The sequence below is a fragment of the Xiphophorus maculatus genome, chromosome 19, assembly GCF_002775205.1.
Source record: "Xiphophorus maculatus strain JP 163 A chromosome 19, X_maculatus-5.0-male, whole genome shotgun sequence".
In the NCBI taxonomy this organism is placed as follows: domain Eukaryota; kingdom Metazoa; phylum Chordata; class Actinopteri; order Cyprinodontiformes; family Poeciliidae; genus Xiphophorus; species Xiphophorus maculatus.
The window spans coordinates 12951105-12970030 of record NC_036461.1 but is presented as its reverse complement, the minus strand read 5'-3'; the positions used below and the strand labels follow the sequence as shown (position 1 = coordinate 12970030).

At 38.4% G+C, this 18926-nt stretch overlaps 1 protein-coding gene across 2 annotated transcripts in view; it reads left to right on the top strand.

Annotated features, from left to right (window-relative positions):
* The first annotated feature begins 1666 nt into the window (after positions 1-1666).
* Positions 1667-18926, top strand: part of fndc5 (fibronectin type III domain containing 5) — a 33063-nt gene continuing 15803 nt past the window's right edge. The window contains exons 1-2 of one of the 2 annotated variants that reach the window (XM_023353142.1): positions 1667-2540; positions 18739-18854. In XM_023353142.1, coding sequence (XP_023208910.1) covers positions 2480-2540; positions 18739-18854 — 177 coding nt within the window. In that variant the 5' untranslated portion in view covers positions 1667-2479. The remainder of the gene's footprint in view (positions 2541-18738; positions 18855-18926) is intronic. The other variant, XR_002754510.1, reaches the window with a different exon arrangement.

Genomic DNA, 18926 nt, shown 5'->3' with positions numbered 1-18926 from the left:
CGCTTGGGTTGAGTCCTTTATGTGTTTGCTGAGTGCTGAATTTAAAGGCCATTAACATTCTGTTGGCCCGGGACGCTGAGAGATCTCCGATAGTCTCACCCTCACAAAGTAAAGAAACGGTTGACATTTTAGTCCTTGTGTGTCTGAGCTTCAAATTTAATCAGAACATCTGAGTAAGCTGGATGCTCCTCCATGCCGCAGCGCAGTTTCTGTAATATTCAATCGGGAGATCATATCGCAGGGCTTCGTTTGAATTTATCCAACAGGCAGTTTTAGCAATATAAAAGCCACAATAAAAGCAGATTTAACTTTGCAACGCGAGGATTACAACATGTGGTATTTTAACACTAATGCACATAAATGGGATATAAAATGGTATTTAAAAAGCCGCAGGTAAAGCTTAAGTAAAACACTTGAAAAACCTTCAGGGAGTCTAAAGAACTATTTATATAAAAAAAAAGCACTTTAAATTAGAGCTGAATCACAATTAAATTGTGTCTAATACTGTAATTGCAAAGCTCTTCATGGGTTTAATACGTGGTAAAATATTTCAAATGTGTACACTCTTGGTGTATTGATAATATATTTTTCCAGTTGGATGTACAGTCATAATCAATAAATTAGTGTATTATGGCAAAAGTTCATTTATTTCCGGTTCTCAATTCACACAGAGAAACACATTATATAAATTATTTACACACAAATTCCTGTTTTTGTGCCTTTATTTTAGCTAATTATGATGAATTAAGTTGAAAACATGACATCTAAGATCAGGATATTGCATCAGACCAATAAAAACAATATTTATAATACACAAATGTGACCTCGTTGAAAAGTATGTTTTCATCTGACAAAGGTTGTCATTCGAACATTTATTCTAATAGTCTCAACTCTCAGAACTAGTTTCTGAAATTGTGCAGCTCTGTTTTAAATGATTATCAGCACAGAGCAGGACAAACATTCCATACACCAATAGGCATGAATATCATATTTCACCTACTAATTTGCATTTATATGTGTTCAAAGCTATAGGGAAATTGTTTTGCAACCTAAGTGTATGTTAGGTTAGCTGGTCTCTCTTAATTGTTTTATAAACCTCGTTTAGATGTAAACGTGTACAGCTTCACTGATAGAAAAGTAATTGATTGTATTTGATTGTATTCAGTGCTAGCCCGAGCCAAGAATGACTAAAAACAAAACCACAGCATATCTTAAGTAGCAAAATCGGAATAAAATACATTCAAGTCAGAGACTGTTTAATGACAAAATGTGATAAAGTTTCATGGCTTGCAATAGTTGCTCCTACAATCTGACTGTCTCCTTTTTATATGCGAACGTGCAGATGAGGGGAGAGGAGAGTGAAGCATGTTAAAAACGGAACAATAACCCCTTCGCTCCACCACCTGCTTTGTTCCCTGGTAGCACGTCAGAGGCAGCGGCGGGCTGTGGATCGAGGCGCACAGCTGGGCGAAGTCAGCACTTCTTGGGGACACTGCTAGGGGACAGTGGGCTGTCTCCTGACTCGGGACACGCACACGGGCAGAAACAAACACACAAACATCCCGGAGAGCTTCGAGCCCTGGAGCGAGCTGCGGGGAACCTGTCAGGTACTGTAACGCGGACTTTCACCACCTCTGCGCCCGCTTCGCCGTGCGCTCCGGGCGCTTCGCAAACAAACCTGAGGTGGAGAGGCGGGTGTCAACTCGGTGGCGAAGTCAAGAGACACGTGTCTGCCTGTGAAGTGGAGAAACGCGTTTCCACAGAGGCGACTGTTTGCGTGGGAAAGTGTATGCATATTTAATAGAAGAGTGGGCAGCGATAATTCGGAGAGATCTGGCTCACCAAGTGGGCAACGTGAAGCAGGGGCGTGAGAGGGCTGCTGGTGACAAGTTTTCACTTGATCAGCTGCTCGTCCCACACGGCTGCGCCGCGGTCCAGAGGTCAGGTTCGGTGTTTGGCGGCAACTTTTGGCTGCAATTTCAAACCCATACGACGGGGGAAGCTTTGCCAAATCCTCGGCATGATTAGAGAAAATAAGCGGTTTTTTTGTTTGTTTGATTTTTTGTTGTTTTTTTTTAAGCTAAATGTTTTTATTTGTCGAGCCCGACTGTATTTCTAAGCGGTAGGAACCTCACACACAAAGCCAGCGCGTTTCAGTCTGCAGATGCAGCCGAAGGCTGCTGAGCTGGAGGAGGGATCTGACTGGTGCACATCTTGGACGCATGTGAAACGGCGCAGTCCATGATGATGAAGATGATGATGCTGGCTGCAGCTCTGCAGACAATCGCAGGCAGCTGAGTGAGCCGTGAGGTGCTGCCCGGGGTGCTGAGGAGTCGCCGTGTTTCTCCCCCCTCCTTCCCCACCGCTCCCCCTTCCTGCCCGTCCAGACTGCACGCGTGAACAGCCGTGGATGCCGAGCAGCGTAACACGGCCCGAGTAAATAAATGGGACCGCACGTCGTCCGAGCGTTTGAGATATCATGGAGAGATTTTTCCTGCTCGTCCTCAGCGGCTGCCTCGGCGTCTCTCGAGTCACGGCGGGTAAGTTTTGTGGCTTGGGAGAGATTTTTTTTTTTTTTTTCCCCAGGTGAATCTGAGCGGTGGTGATCATTTACTGCGAAATTGAACGCAGCATTCGTTGCGGGGGGTTTCCATCGGCATGCGAGGTGATGCTGACTCTGGTGTGTGTTGGGTTGCAGTTGCTTCTCATTGTGTGTCTACAACATTCTGCAGCTGGTCAGAGAAACATGGAGGAACATGTGGAGTGATGTGGAGACGGAACTGACCTGTGACACACTGCTGCTGCTGCCTCTGTGTGTTAATGGGAATAAACCTGAGGTGTGAAGCTCATGATATACAAAAGCATCAAGGCAAACATCGTAAATTTCTTAGACAACTAAGGCTCTTTTTGTTTCAGTTGACTAAAGTGTTGAAAAACTGCATTTTCTGGGGAATTTCCTTTGAGTTCGGGTCATTAATGAAGATGTGATGATTAGGCTTTTCCTGGCCAATAGCTCACAAATTTGGCTTAAAATTCTAACCAATTGTTCTATTTTTCTTTTTCTAATTTAATTGACAACCATGTGAAAAAAAGAAAGAAATGTGTTGAATGTTCAGAGGACTTTAAGAGAGAAAAATGAGAACCTGTAATGAAAATAGTCATAAGAGAAAACAATGCTCTACAGCTTACACAAATGAAGGACTGTGCAGTATTTCAATTACACTACATAAACGAGAGAAAAATAAGTTGCTGTTTCTGGGTTTTTCATGAAACTAAATGCGCAACAATACCAAAAAGACAATAAAATGTATTGCAGATTCTTTGATTGAGGTAGTACTATTTAAATTGAAGGAACAAACAGATTGCCAATTATTATGCATCAGGTATAAAAAAAATAATCTCTCACAGGTGGTCTGATCTGGCTCAGTTGCTAGCACCGCTGCCTTTCAGCAAGAAGGTCTTGAGTTTGAATCCCAGTCAGGGACTTTCAGCATAGAGTTTGCATGTTCTCAGGGTGTAGGCGTGAGTTCTCGGGTTCTCTGGCTTTGACCTACAGTTCAAAAATATGGATAGCAGGTCAACTGGGGGTTGTTCTGTCACAAACTGGCAACCTGTCCAGGGTGTGCCCGTCCTCTAGCTCAATGATTGTGGAAAGCTGGTCTAGATGAGGAAAAGCGTCTATCGAAACATTTCCTTTGACAGACAGGAAATGGTGGAAGTTTTCAGTTTTGATGCATGAAAAAAAAAGGAGGTTTTCAGTATCTGACCTTGCAATCGCCAATCAGAGCTGACTTAGCAAAAATTAAATATCGTATGTGTTATTTCAAGAAAGACTCCAGATCATTAGAAATAGGGGACTGCTGCTGCACGGAAATGCCGCAAACGCATCCAGTGTGAGTGCTGGTATTTTTCCAACATGCATCCATTAAACATCCATCTTAAAAGCCCAAACTATGCCGCACTCTGGAGCGCTCGCAGAGATGGAGAGCCTCTCTTCGCTCCTGCCGTCAGCATGCTCCTCTGGTTCGCTCATCATCCTCCCACTTTCACACCCTCACCGCTGATGATGGATCACCAGGCTGCTGCTCTCTGATACACACAGACTTGCACAGTTTATTGAGACAAATAATTTAATTGTGCCCCACCCTTTGGACCTCCTGGGGTAATGCCTGGCTTCCATGAAGGGAAACCACTCTTTGAGGCCATTTTACAGCCACGAATGTACATGGTATTTAATTTACAATAGCATATTATTTAGAAAAACTTTGTTTTGTTGACTGTGTTTTACAGATGCACCGGTAGAAAAGCTTAAGAAGCTTTTGATTAAACTAATTTTTTTTTATTTAGTATATGAAATAGTATAAAGTCACACACAAAAATACGTGTATTATAAATCAGACATTTATTCAGTGAAGAAATCCGACATCAAGAATATATATATATATATATATATATATATATATATATTTTTTTTTTTTTTTTTTTTAAACAAAAATACAAGCAGCGCAATTTGACGAGAAATCCACAACTTTCTGTATAACCGACTTACAAATAAAATGATAAAATGAAGGTTGTTTTTTTTGTTGACCATACATACAGGTTATATTATCTCTCCAGCACACTGAATAAGTGGTATGGTCCTATTGCTACACATAAACTAGAGGATTTTACTAAACTCTTTATCTGAAACCATGTGTTTTGGTCAGATTATACTATAATTGGCTTTTTCACCGACTCATATGGGCTTGTTGTGAAACAAAGGATAAATATTACAAAGTAAGGTGGAGGATCTGTAATGCTTTGGGACTGCTACTTTTCCAAAGACACTGGGTTAGCATGCACGGCATCATCAACTCTTTGAAATCCCAGTAGATTATAGATTGAAACCAGTAAACTAAATATTCCTTATTTAATCATCATCAAGTTATGAATCATAGAGAAGTTTACAAAAGCAAAGCAGGGCAACAGTGGCTCCATGCGAAGTGTTGCTGCCTTGTTTTCAAAGAGACAAAGGTTCAGTTCCAGTTTCCTCCCCGCCACATTAATGTGCCCTAAACCTCAAGAATCTGCAGATCGGTTTATGTTTATCAGAGTTACCAAGTGAATGTGGTTAAATTAGAAAAAGCTATTTTGTGTCACATTAAAATTAAAAATTAAAATGATTTTAAAATGATTTTGATGTGTATTTGCAAAGTGTGAAAAGTCCCCCATGTTTCAGAGCAGAGTAAAAAAAAAAAAAAAAAAAGGATTCTACGTGCAGCATGTTTCAGTGGTCATGTCTGCCAAAGTCTGGGGTTTTGTCCTGGCACTGGGTGCTGATTCAGTGCTTTATGGAAAGAATCTGTTCCAATTCATCTTGAATCGTTTGAATAGTTTTCTCATCTCAATAGCTTGAAGGCTGTTAACCAAAAGCTTCCCACCAGATCTGATTGGATGTGATTAACGTTTTATATGTTTTGCTTTTTTTGCTTCTCCTCTTCACCAGCTGTTCAAACGTCCGTCTGAGCTGTATGGATTTTTTTCTGCAGTTTTAGGGGAGATTTTATGTGACACATTAGGTCACACTGCTTCCTCTTGGTTGTTGCAAACATGGCAATTTGTGTTTCAGAGCATCTCTTAAAATAAAACGGACTAAACACAATGCAATTCTTACAGAAGAAACATTTGTAACAAATAAAAATGTGTTGCAGACATGTAAGAAGCTCTACATTAACAAACATGCTGCAGAGGTTTAAGGCAGAACCTAAACTGGAGAAAAAACTTGATTAAATTAACAGAGAGAGAAAGAAACAGGACAGGTGTAACAATAAATAAGTTTGGAGCAAGTATGAAGAAAAAAGCAGAATGCGGAAAAAAAAACAGAACAGATTAAATGAAACCATAGCTGTGCAAATTTAACAAAAGAAACTGACAACAAAAGGAAAAGGATTCTGCAGACTTCCTGTTCGGGTGCAGACATTCTGAATAAAATAGAAAATAAAGAAATAAGAAGATTATCTGTATTTATGTAATAAAGCCCCTAGCCTTTATCTGATTTCTTTCAAACAAAAAACATCAAACAGCTTCTTGTTTGTTGATTCGTTTACATGCTTTAAAGATGAGAACGTCTGGTTTTCATGCCTTTTATGAGCATGAAGAAAATCCGGAAGCTTTTGGCGTTTGATCACTGTTTAGAGTCAAAAAATGAAAACTCCTCAATAAGAGGATATTTTAGAAAATGTCTCCCTGAGTCAGGATCTCTTTCTGCTCCATTAAAAATGATTAATAAATAATCATTAATTAATCATTTAAAAAAATATATTATGCTCTGAATGAGTGTAATTAATCTAAGCAAGTCTTAAACATACTTTTCATTATACATACATTTTTGTATTTAAGTCCCACCTTCCGTCTCTCACAGTAAGCGATCGTAAAGCATGTAATTTTAATGAAAGCCTTAGAGTGGATGTGCTGTTGGAGAAATGCAAAAAAAAGGCGGAAAATGAGCTTTTATCTAAAAAAGAACTCCCACAAAATACGTTACTACTGTATAGTAAAAACTCATATGCTCTCTGCTTTGCCTTTTAGTCACATGCTCCATTTTAGACGAGGGATTGCTGCTTGACTGACAGGAAAGGTCCATTGTCAGCTTTAGAGGAACATTCAGGACTCCTGGTCCAGTTCATCTGGAAATTATGTTTCAATTTATTTTTATAAATTAAACCATGCCAACCTAATTCCCACTAAATACTTTAAACAAAATTTAACCATGTTGATCTTTGGGAATGGGAGCAGGTAAGAATGTTATTGAGCAAATTTTTCTTAGCTTTATCTTTTCTAATTTCTCAAAGCGATTCAACTTTCCCTTTACTCCAACGTTTATTACAGTAAAGTAGACAGTACATATTTTATTCTTTAGCAGAAGAAATCAAACTGCAGATAATTTCAACTCTGCTTCTGCATATGAAAGGAAAGATGTCCAAAGTTTAAACTAAATCCAAGATAACTATAAAAGCACCTTCAGAAAAATAGCACTATTGCTCAAGATTACTTCAAGGACTAGAAAGCAAGTCCTTAACAAACAAATGAGTAAAGACACAAACGTTCCACACAGTTCTGTTTCACATTTATAAATTGTTGACGGAAAAGCACTAAATTATGCAGCAATGTTTCCTTTCACCTTGCTTCAAAATATTCAGCTGCACAAATCTTCGCCTCGGTCAGCACTTATTTTGATCTAAAACTGTGTAAAACGCTTAAAACAGTCATAGACGAAAATACTTTTAAACACAAAGAGGAAGCTGTAATTTCTATAAAATATTTGACTTCAAAAAATATTTTCTCTCCCTCACTGCGTATTATGTTTTAATCATTCCATGACGAGCTGAGCAAGACGAAGTGAAAAACAGTAAAGCCAAGTGTTTGTATCAATCTGCTGCTGTTCTTTCCTCTGGCACCGTGTAACACTCTCCTTCATTTTATAAAGCCTCTTTGAGCTCGCTGAGAGCTTCTGGCTTAGCAAGAGGCAGATGAAAAGAGCAATGGCCTTGTGATTAATAGCGATGGCTCAAACTTGCAAAAGTTATGAGATCAGGCAGCAACACGAGGATTAGGATCAGCGGGAGGTTCAAGCACAAAGAGAATCATTTAGATTGCCATCTCTTTACGTCAGAAATTGATTTTAGCGCCACATTTCTTTGATGGTGTTGTTTGTGCGATACGTCGGGACAGATTGGCACCGTCGTTTGAACACTGAGCCCATGGGAGAAAGAGGCGATGATGCCAGCATACTGACGTGGCGATGGCGGCGCTCTGACGCACGCCGTCGCCGGTTAAATGTCCCAGGTGTGGGAGGGTCTGAGGTTTGTTGGTTTTTTTTCCAAGAATGTCAATGTTTTTTCCATCTGACCTTTAGGAAGTTAGCGGTGAATAATTTCACCATCTGTGACATGTTATTTATACACAGAGACATGACAAACCAGATCCGATGATCCTTTTCAGTAGACCAGTAGCTCTGTATAAATATCAGTTTAAATATATTTTGTCTCACAAGGCAAATATTTCACAAGTCTAAAAAAGCCAGATAGAACATTGCTTATTTTTCAGCACTGATTTGTTGTATTTCAGATTCATAGGTCACAACTAAGGTAATTACCAGTAATCATTTTTACAAAACAAACCATTAATTATGTTCCATTTATACTTTACTTTGAGTTCATTAGAGTGTTTTGGTTCTTTTGATTCTCAGTCTACCTTTTTTCTTGGGGCGTATATATGACGTAACACAGAGGTTCACTTCTATTGCCGATGCTTCAAAATAGGAAAGAGAAGAGCAAGTCACATACAAATAAGGCAAATGGCTCCAAAATGTCTGGCGTTTCCTAAACTCTAAGAGTAAAGAGTTCCTGGATAATTCATAGAGAAATCGTGAATCGACCTTCTTTTATGGCCATGTCAGTGCCCCAAGGAAACTTGACTTTTTTTTTATAAGCAAGGAAACATGGTTGTGCAAAGTATCAACAGCAGTGGAGAGTGCCTAAGTATGCATGTCCCCCATAGATTGTCATTTGTATCTTTTGGGATTTTTGTCATATGAATTCCATTGCCCTGTTTGCTTTGCTGCGTGTTTTATTTAAAATAAATGTTTTAATTTGGTCCTTAGTTTTCAGTTAGTTGCCTGATCATCATCTTCGTGTCCTTCAGCAGTCGACAATAACAACCACTAATTTTCTTTGATTATTTCACGGCTTTTTCTCATGTTGGTTTTCTTGATGTCGCCGAGTTGCCTCATTTTGTTTCTCCTGGTTATGTGCTTCCACCTAAAGCAGCAGCATTCTCTGTTAGTGTCTGTGAAAAAGAAACAAGTATTTTCTGGGCTATTATCCTCACATGAGTCCACCAGGTGCCACTTGTGGTTTTAAGTAAGACTGAATCACCAAAAAATAAAAATAAAAAGTCAAACATTGGAACTTGGAAGCATAGCTTAAATGCAAGAGTGTGTGGATCCTTTTTTATTAAAAGCTGCTTTTTGTTGGTGAAATGTGTGGTGGCCCAGATGGTGTGTTTTACATTTAAGTGGTCTGTAGAAAAGGTGTGTCCCTAGGAGATTACTTGCTTTATTTTCCCCGTTTCCTATGTGCTTCCCTCTGAAAAGGTTTCTCTATATTAGAAGTTTTGTCTAATAAAAATAGGCCAGAGATCATTTTATTGGCTGTTGGAGTTTTGTTAACTTTTCTGATTCATAATTTGGAAGTTCAGAAAAAAGGGACAAAATGAACATGATGAGGATCCAAGAGTTCAGCTGGTGTTTCATCTAAGGGAATGCTGCTGTATCTAAACTTTATTGTAGTTATTGTGTACAAATTTGTCACAGATATCAACATTACTATATTTAGGACTTAAAGGAATTTTAAATGACAAAATATTGATTTTAATATGGTTAATATTATTAGAATTAGTTGCTAAAAGTTTGATCTTTTCATAGCACATTGACTGTCTCAACAACACATATACCAGACATCTTCTGTGTACCATTAAATTTGTTTTAACTATAAATTTCAGTCCTGGGAATTAATCCCTGTGTCTCAATAAAGCGCTTACTGTAGGAAATGTTTGGAAAAAGTCCTACAATTGATAAAATCTTTAATGAACTAATTCACAACTTCCCAGAGATCATTTCTATTCATTTTGAAAGTAGCAATTAACAAATTTGATGGTTGCTCTTTAATAAATGATGAGATGGACTAACGCCAGTCTACATCCCAAACACCCAGCGCTAGCATTAAGGTGAACAGAGAAAAGACCTTCAGTTACTTAAATTAGTTTTGAAAAATATTATTGTGAAGCTTATAGCATATCTGCACATCTTATACTCATTAAGGCTTTTATTCAAGTTCTGTGTCATAATCTGTAGCTGCTTTTCTACCTGCAGGCATAAAGTTTCTTGTCAGTATTTTATTTGTGCTGCAGTGGATAATTAGACCCTCAGATAAAATCCTTTTAACAAGCTCAATAGGAAACCGCACCATGCTGAGGAGGTCATAAATATGGCTGAAGGTTACCGTACTCATACTGTTTTTTTAAAGAGCCTCTCTTGCAGCATTATAAGTCCAAATAGCAACTAGATTTGCTGGTTGAAATATCCCTTCTCTACGCTCACTGCATCTCTTGTGTCTGCAGCAAAGCATCATGGAAACTGCTTTGTCTTTGTTTTTTATGCTTGGTCTATATGTCAGTTTTTATATTATTATTTAATCATGAGGTTTTTTTTAAACAAAACTCTATTTTTCTTTTTATTTAGGAGTATCTCCGTTTTTTCAGTTGTCCTTTTTTAATTCAGGGATCACCGCTGCTTGAATATTTCCATTTTTTAACAGTTTTTCTTTCTATTACAAAGTGCTAATTTCACATTCATAACCTCACATCAAGCTGCGAGGTCTTTTAGAGTTATCATCTCCATCTCATATTACTTGTTTGCCTTAGGGGGCCAGGAGAAAGCGGGGCGGGAGGCTTATTCCTAATTTGAGAATAGATTTCATTAGCAATGGGGTTGTCAAATAATCAGGCTCACGGCGCTCCTTTGCCTTTCTAAATTAGCTGGCTTGCATTCTCTCTGTACACAATGCTGCATTGATTTTCAAACTCAGCTTTTTGACATTTAATTAGAGGAATGTTGGTGGTGTGCACATTTCATCAAGTAGAAATATGGTGTTTTGCAACCGCACCCTTTCCACCTCAGTGCACTTTTGGCCGGCAGGGTTGGAAAATTCATTTCCCACGAGTAAATAACTCATTCCTCCACAAAGGGACTGAAAAAAAATTAAGCGTGATTATTTGACAGAGCTGTGTACTGAAGCAAAGGGGACCGTAGAGAATGCATAAAAAAATACAGCATAGTCTAAACAAATAAAAACATATGTTATCGAATAAGAAGTGATCCAATTGTAAATAATCCCACATTTAAAGCTAAAACACTTTTTTTACAGCCGTTTCTCAATCTACACTGTAAACCAACTGAAGGATGAGATTAATCAATAGCAAAGTAGTATATGAGTGAGTCACCATCTCCCCTTTTCACCCACCACATCCTCACTGTAGCTGGATTTCCATTGAAGTGTCAATTACAAGCAGAAAACGATGGAGGGGCTGCCAAAAGATCCGAAGCACGGCACAGAAATACAGCGAGAAGAGAGACAGACGTGGATGAAAAGCAGGAGAGACAAAAAAAAAAAAAAAACACAGACAGCGCGGGTGTCTGCGAGGGGGAGGCTTTACCGCAAGTGTCCGTATCAGTCAGGAAAAATAGGTTCGGAAAACAATTTAATACAGATATATGGTTTTCTTCTGGCAGCTGTAAATCCTAAGGATCTGGCAAGACACTGAAATAAATTATAAAGAACAAAGAAAAGGGGGATTCCATTCATGAGGCGCCTTCTTTTAGGCTTTTGGTTATATTTTAAGCAATGACAGTAAGAAGTGCGGCTGTGAACCAGCTGGCTGCCTTCAATAACGAACACATTACCGGCAATCAGTTATAAAACATGACAACGCATTGCAGTGTGATCATACACAAATTAGCTAGCACTTCTTAATTAACTACCAGATGTTTCTGCTTCCTAATAAAGTCTGAAATGCCTCCAGCAGTTTTATTCAGTAAGCTTAAAAAGAAGCTCAATGTCAACTACATCACTGTAATTCACTATCTAATTTAGCATTTCACAATTTTGAATCTTATAATTCATTGTTTCTTAAAAGTTTCCTAAAGGTTAGGGATAGGGTTAGGGTAAACAATTCCAGTGTTTGTTTTTAACCAACAGCTTTTCAGCCTATCAGAATTAATTCAGCTCTGTTGCTAGGCAGACGAAGGACTGAATCAACTTGGTGAATATTAACTCCACAGAGAATCTGGAGCGCTGCAAAAACACATGTAGTCTCTTTATGTAAAGTGAACAAACAAATCCCTTCATTTTGAAGAGATCTTGCAGGGAAAATGTTAACCAGCAGGAAAAATACACCAATCAACTGGTGAGAAACTGGAAAGGCTGGTTTTCAGTCGATTGGTTCAGTAATAAATAGCATTAAAAACAGATAAAAGTTTAGGAATGTGAAGTCATCTTCAAAAAACAAGAATATTAATGAAAAGTTCATTAATTTCTTTAACTCAATCACAAATTGAAACACATTATAAATTAATTACACACAAACTGATGTTGTCACAACTAGCTTTCTGTTAATTAGGACAAGCTTCTTCCCATACAGCTAATGAAAAATACAACATTTAAAATAAGAAGAATACATCAGACCAAGTAAAACATTTTGAATACAGAAATGCGAGCTGTAATGAAAGGCATGTAATACCTCCTTTAAGGTTATTATTTGCAAAAGGTACTTCTAATCTGACAAATGAGTCTTGCTGGAATCCTTATTTGAATTTACTGAACAAGATGATGTGCTTTGATGCTGAAATTGTAATTCCTCCATTTTCTAAAAGATTCACAAACATCAACGTTATGAAACAAAGCTGCTGCATTTTTTTTTCTCAATTGTGTGCTACATTCTTTAGAAGAGTGTCTGAATCTTTGCAGCAAACATCAAAGGAAACCAAAAATTGGTGTGGATTGCCACATGTCTGATCAGTGTAACTCCTCACTACACCTCAGACCTGACAGAGAAAAGTTCAAGCTGACAGCTGAGAGACAACCAGGTTGGGGCGTGTAGAGCCTTGACATGTTTTTGGCTTTCAGGTGAAATTGACAGTATCAAGCTGTTTTTTATCACTTAATCTCTGAGTCTCCAAACTCTAATCTCTCGTTAAATAATTTATTTAAAAAGAAGGAAATATGAGCTACATGTCTCAACAGGTTTACATAACACGCTTATATTCAATGGAAAACTCAGTTCTGCAATTTGTTCTCCTACAAGATACTCATCATTATGGTTTGATTTATAGCTGCTATTTCCCCCGCAGGTTAATGTGCTCTTTAAAAGTTGTGCTGTTTTATCTATGTTTCCTCAAATTAACACTGCTTTGATACGTTATCCCATCAGCAGGTTATTGCAGCTCACATAGGGTGACTGTTTACGCGCCATAACATGGTTTATAGAGACGGACGTTGTTAAATCTGAATTAGTAGCCCACCATGATGCAGAGTGATTCTAAACACCTGAGGCCGGTGCTTCCTTTTAAAAGGCCAGATAGAGCTGGAACATGATGGAGCTATAGCAGGCAGTTTTCACCCTAACTCACAAGCCCACAGATTAGCTTATTAGCAACCTGGGGAGCAGAACTAGCCAAGGGGCCTGAATCTGGGAGAGAGGCATTTCTAATGACTGCAGAGCTGTAATAAGGTGGTACAAATCCATGTCTCCCCATGGGGCTGGATGGAGGCAGGAACACCACCCTGTATGCTTGTGGTTTTAATTCAGGAATGACAACAGGGTGCTCTGTCGCTAAACCGGCTACATTCATGGACTTTGCTGAATTCAGAATGTATGGCTTTATAAAAACGTGGTCCTCTAAGGACATCTGTTACAGTTTTTCAGTTATACAAGTATGCTATCTAATATTCTTTCTATATGCAGTTTTAGGGGTTAGGGTTAATTCATGATTTAACAAGGAGGCCCATTGGTTTTTCTCATGGAGCTAGCTTGGTTTTGGAGCTAGGTGTTTTTCTTTAATGATTGAACCATCACTTGAAAACTGCTTTTTTGGGTTTACTAATGTCATCCTTGTCTGTTTGAAGATCTAAAACATTTAAGTGTGACAAAAACAACAAAAAGAAGAATCTGTAGAGGAAAACACTTCCACAGCACGGTATGGAACTGTTACATGATTAAAGGGACAGTATGCATTGTCTAGACACATAGTGCTATTTTATAACACAATCAAGTAACTGTGTTACCTGCAGTTGTAGATAAAAATGCTGTACATATCAAACATAAATTTCACGAAATTTGCATTTGTCTCTTTAAGACGATCCTACTCTTTCCTACACTCCACCTTCAGTACATCATCACACGAGTGCTTCTCACCATGAATACATTAAAATCTGATGATGAAATGCTTGAATTTATGACACTAAGTAAATATGGGCTATTTTGAAACTTTTGGTCAGTTTAAATGCAATGTGATCATTTATTTTGCATTTAGCTGCATTAGTTTATCCAAATACTCTTTGGATCAACTCGTCACACTCTCCATCTGTCTACATCTACACTCCTTCATATGCTTACAAACAAGTTATACTTCACCTCAGTCTAAATAAACACCAGAATGTGGGGGATTTTTAAAAACCGTAAATGTCTTACGTTATTTTCAGCTCTAATGTGTTGACATGAATGTATCCACAGGTCGATCCTGATGGATTTTCTGCAGCCATGATCCACCTCTCTGTTAATTGCAGTTATTGCTGGAGTAGTTTTTGTTCTCTCTGTGTTTTTTCTTTCTGTTGATGGCACATTTGGCCCAGCATTGCTGTTTTAGCTCCATCTCTTTCCTGGATTGAGCTATTTCTGCCAATAACTCTGCGTTCTCTTTGGGTTTTATTTTTTTCAGTGAAAGCACTCCTGGCTCAATGCTTCTGAGTTTAGCTGTGCATGTTTCCTGGAACTCATTGATCCATTTTAAATGAATAAAATGGAATTGAATGAATATGCTAATATTAAGTTTACTTTTTTTAGATGTCTGTTCATATAAAATCAAGTTTTTGGATAAATTCTCAGACAGCCTAGTTACAGCACTTTAAAAAGAATACATCAGATTACATCATGGGGCAGACTGACTGCAGATTTATTCTTACTAAAGTATTTGCACTGTGTAAAGAGGTTGCAGTGAACTTTAAGACCCCTTTGTTAATCAGAATAAACCTCCGGTAACTCGGCTGACTGCATGTTTATGCCATGTTCAAATGGGCCCACACAAAATGATTCGAGGCAGCAGAAATAGCTCCACGGAGACCACTCAGGAAAGCAGAGCTCTACAGCTGGGGAACATGAAAAGAAAAATCATTTGATCTTTATAGCACCCAACAGCACACGCTCCACATTACATATTCTCAGGCTACCTGCAGTATCTCCCTCCAACTCAGCCCACGCTTCTGTCTCGGCACACTTGGTAACATGCGGCAGACAAACTCTGTCCGACTCAGATCGATGGAGAATCGAGGAGAGCACAAATAAAACAATGATGGACCACTCAGCATTCCCCCCTGAACTGTCCACGTTTTAACATGTTCAATGTCTCAGGGAGCTTTTAAACGCTAGGGAGCACTAAGGAGCTGTCATTCTCAACACGGCTCAGCGTGGGACTGACAATTAGCTGTCACTCTGATCATCATCAGGATAACAAAGACGCACACGCAACAGAGAAATCCGTCATGGCTCAAAGTCACCCCCGCCTTGTCTCAGAGCGAAGCGGGCTGTGTGCCACTGAGAGTTTATGAAGACATCTGTCTGGTGTTTCATTAGGGCTGACTCCTGTGTCATGTGGATATTTAAGGAACACGGTCACGGCCCGGCATCCTCTCTCTTTCTCTCTCTGTCTGTCCCCAAAGAGAAACACATGTGAAGAGGAGACGGGCAAAGACAAAAGAAAAAGTTTCCAAAAGCTCTGGGACACGAGGACACTTGGAGAGCGGGTTTATAAACGCAATATATGGACATTTGAACTTGATGCATATTCACCTTGCACTGCTTCTTTTGAAGTTTAATTATTATTTAATTTAAAAGACTTTAATCAATACTTGTTTTCTGAAGGAGAAATGTGGGACCATCGGATGTCTTTTTACAAAACACAAGAGGCACCCAGAATATTAAACAATGGAGTGAAAATATAAAAGAACCACTGAGAGAGTGAGACAATCAAAGATTAAAGTTAGCTTTCTCCAATAGGACAGGGAATTCTGATTCAAAATCCAAACATAAGCGCATTTTCCACTAGCTGAGGCCTTTTCCTTACATCACTTCAAAAGACCACACTGGACTTTAGATTCACTTCAAACAACCTCTGATCCACACAGTTAGCCAGATTATTAAAAATGTGTTTTTACTACTTTGTATATTCTTATAGTTCTGCCTGTTTATATGAAAGTAGCCCACTGTAAAGGTCCCTCTAGGACACGACAAATAAAAGGTTTTAATAAGGTTCAAAGTCTGTTTAATTTAGAAATCTGGAAAGCTCAAAAATATCCAAAATTAGTTTTAAACTCTGGACATTTTTTAAGTTTTATTTTGATATGTATCAAATATTTATCTTTATTTATCTTTAATATTTATTCTTATTTATCTTATGTTAGCCACTGGATCTATCCAAATTTAGCTGAAACAAATATGTTGAGAGTAAGGCTTGGATAGCGTCAGCATGTCAATGTGCCTCAGTAATCAGATAACTGAAGTGAAAGACATTTCAATTTGTGGAGGTTAGAGGAATCTCTCTCTGATTTAAAAGAAAAGTTTTACAAATAATTATAACATCCACTCATTCATAGTGGTCATAGTTCTCATATTATTATAGGTTTACTTGTGATTATTCTTAATCTGGAAGTGTATTCTTTCAAGGAGCTGAGTTTGAAATCCATCAAGAACAACATTTGAAAAGAACTAATCACTCTTTAAAACATTGTCTGTCACATGTTTTTTTTTTGTTTTTTATTTTCGAAACACAGCTGATTAAAAGGATTTAAGCTTGTTGTATGCCTGTTAGTCAGCAGTACTTATAGTTAAATGTTAAACGCCAAAACCACGAGGACAAAGGTTGGGAAACTCTGCTTTAATAGCAAAGTCTCGCACTTTATGCAACAGCTTTCCTCAATGTTAAAATATGAATGAGGATTGTAATGTGAAGCGATAGGTAAGATAAAAATGTAGGCTACATGAATATGTTTGTTCCCACAGTGTGCAGGAGAACTTGTATTCATTATTTTTAAACAGCAGTTTAGCACGTGTAAAGTAAGCAATGGTGTCACAGACGGAAATAAATGTGCTCCAGGAGGGAGAACAGAAAATAAAGTGAGCACCAACAGAGAGATGATAAGCTTCATTTGTGATTCCTACGCTTTCATTTGGCTCCGGAGCCCTAGACGCCCATCCTCCAGGCTAACCAAGTAAACAGCAGACAGTAAACAAAAGCACATCCACTGCAAACATCAAAGTTTCCCCCCTCATTTCTGATGAAGAGATGCAGCGAGTCTCCATCCTGTCATCTGCAGTTAGTCAGGTCATTCATCAAGATGTCAGCCACAGGCATCAAGCCGAGAGGCAGCGGAAAACAAAAGAAAGGCAAAAAACCCCCCAAAAACCTGGAGCCCCTGTTTCTAAATGTACAGTACGTACACAAGCACTAGAGCAGCCCATTGTCCTGTAATTACCAGCTGTGAGGTTGGTGTGGGTTTGAGGGCAAGTGAGCGTTAAACTATTCAATGACTCATTGATTCCATTTGATTGGTCGAGTAAGATTTATGACCCGTCAAAGCCTCGGAGCGGCCTCGCTTAAAACTTCTCGTCTTTATTCACCTTTCAGCTCCACAAAGCAAATATCAATCAGAGCTTCTTAAAGGAAGGATCCAGCATTTCACAACAATAGAGTTCAGATGCGAGGGCATAATCGTTGAAATAAAAAGGCCCACACTCATCTTGACTTTCAGTCATTCTTTGTGACATTAAAGTCTAAAAGTTCATTATGAGACCCCTGCTTTAAATCAGAGCCTTTAACAGATCATTTGTTCTTTCCCTTAGCTTTCCAGTCCTTTAATAGTGCGATCCACACACATCAGACGTGTGCAGCCTTGAGCTTCATAATTACAGACTTCAAGTCCCCAGCAGCTGAGGCCACCAAAGTGCAACCAGAGCAACACATAATCTCACCACTAATTATGTAATGAAGGCAAATTATTATTCGCAGCTCTTGTAGAGTGTGACCCTAATTAAACCAGAGGTGTGTTTGGAACTCGACACCAAACCAAAAGCACAACGAGGAGACACACAGTTGTTTAGTCATTAGACGTATTCTGATAACAAGTCCAAAGTCGTTAGCGTCTCTTTATATTGGTTTGTGTTGGAGCATTTTATTGCTCTTGTTTTCAAATACTTACAAAGAGACAGAAAATGGGAAGTTTAATAAGGACTTGCTAAATATTATAGCTTGCAATCAAAATACAAATTGGATGAATACATAAAGAAATTAATGGTACTATTTTTAAGATTTTCTTTGATTTAAAATGTGTTATTTATAAACAATGATACGGGTGTTTCATTCCACAACAATATATGAAAACACCAAAAGAGACTTTCATTTCAGGGACTTAATTTACAAGCATGTGAAGATCAAAGCTTCACACTTACTTAAGTTTAAACTAACCAAAGGACTGATTTTATTCGATTTTCTCCCATGTGGCTACCGTATAACTGCCACGGTTTCATAATGCAATGGTATTTACACAAAAAATTTTTTTTTTTTTCTTTTGCTGTTGATGCCCCTCAAATTTACCTTAATATGCGCTAATACACAAAGTAAGCTTATAGCTACAGTCTCCCTTATTTCTTGGGGGTACAACCAAAGAAAATAAATAGTATTTTTCACTGTTTTTCCTCTTCCTACTCCCCACTATGAATCCTAACCTCATAAAATGGATTCCTCTGAGCTATTTATTCACACCAACAAACTTGGCTTCCCGACATTGTAGCAGAACACAGAAACTGAGCTTTTACTTTACTTTATATTAGAGCGTGAACAAAAGGCTTTTCTTCCTGTCTCATTGTTTGCAGATAGCCTGTCGCCTCCCGTCAATGTGACCATCAAAGAGGTGAAAGCAAACTTTGCTGTGGTGGCATGGGACATCCCCGAGGGAGACCCCGTCATTGGCTTTGCCATCACACAGCAGGTGAGTAACAGATTGTGTAGGAGACATCAGTGGACAAAACACAACAAGGTTAAGAAGATACGGATTTACAAA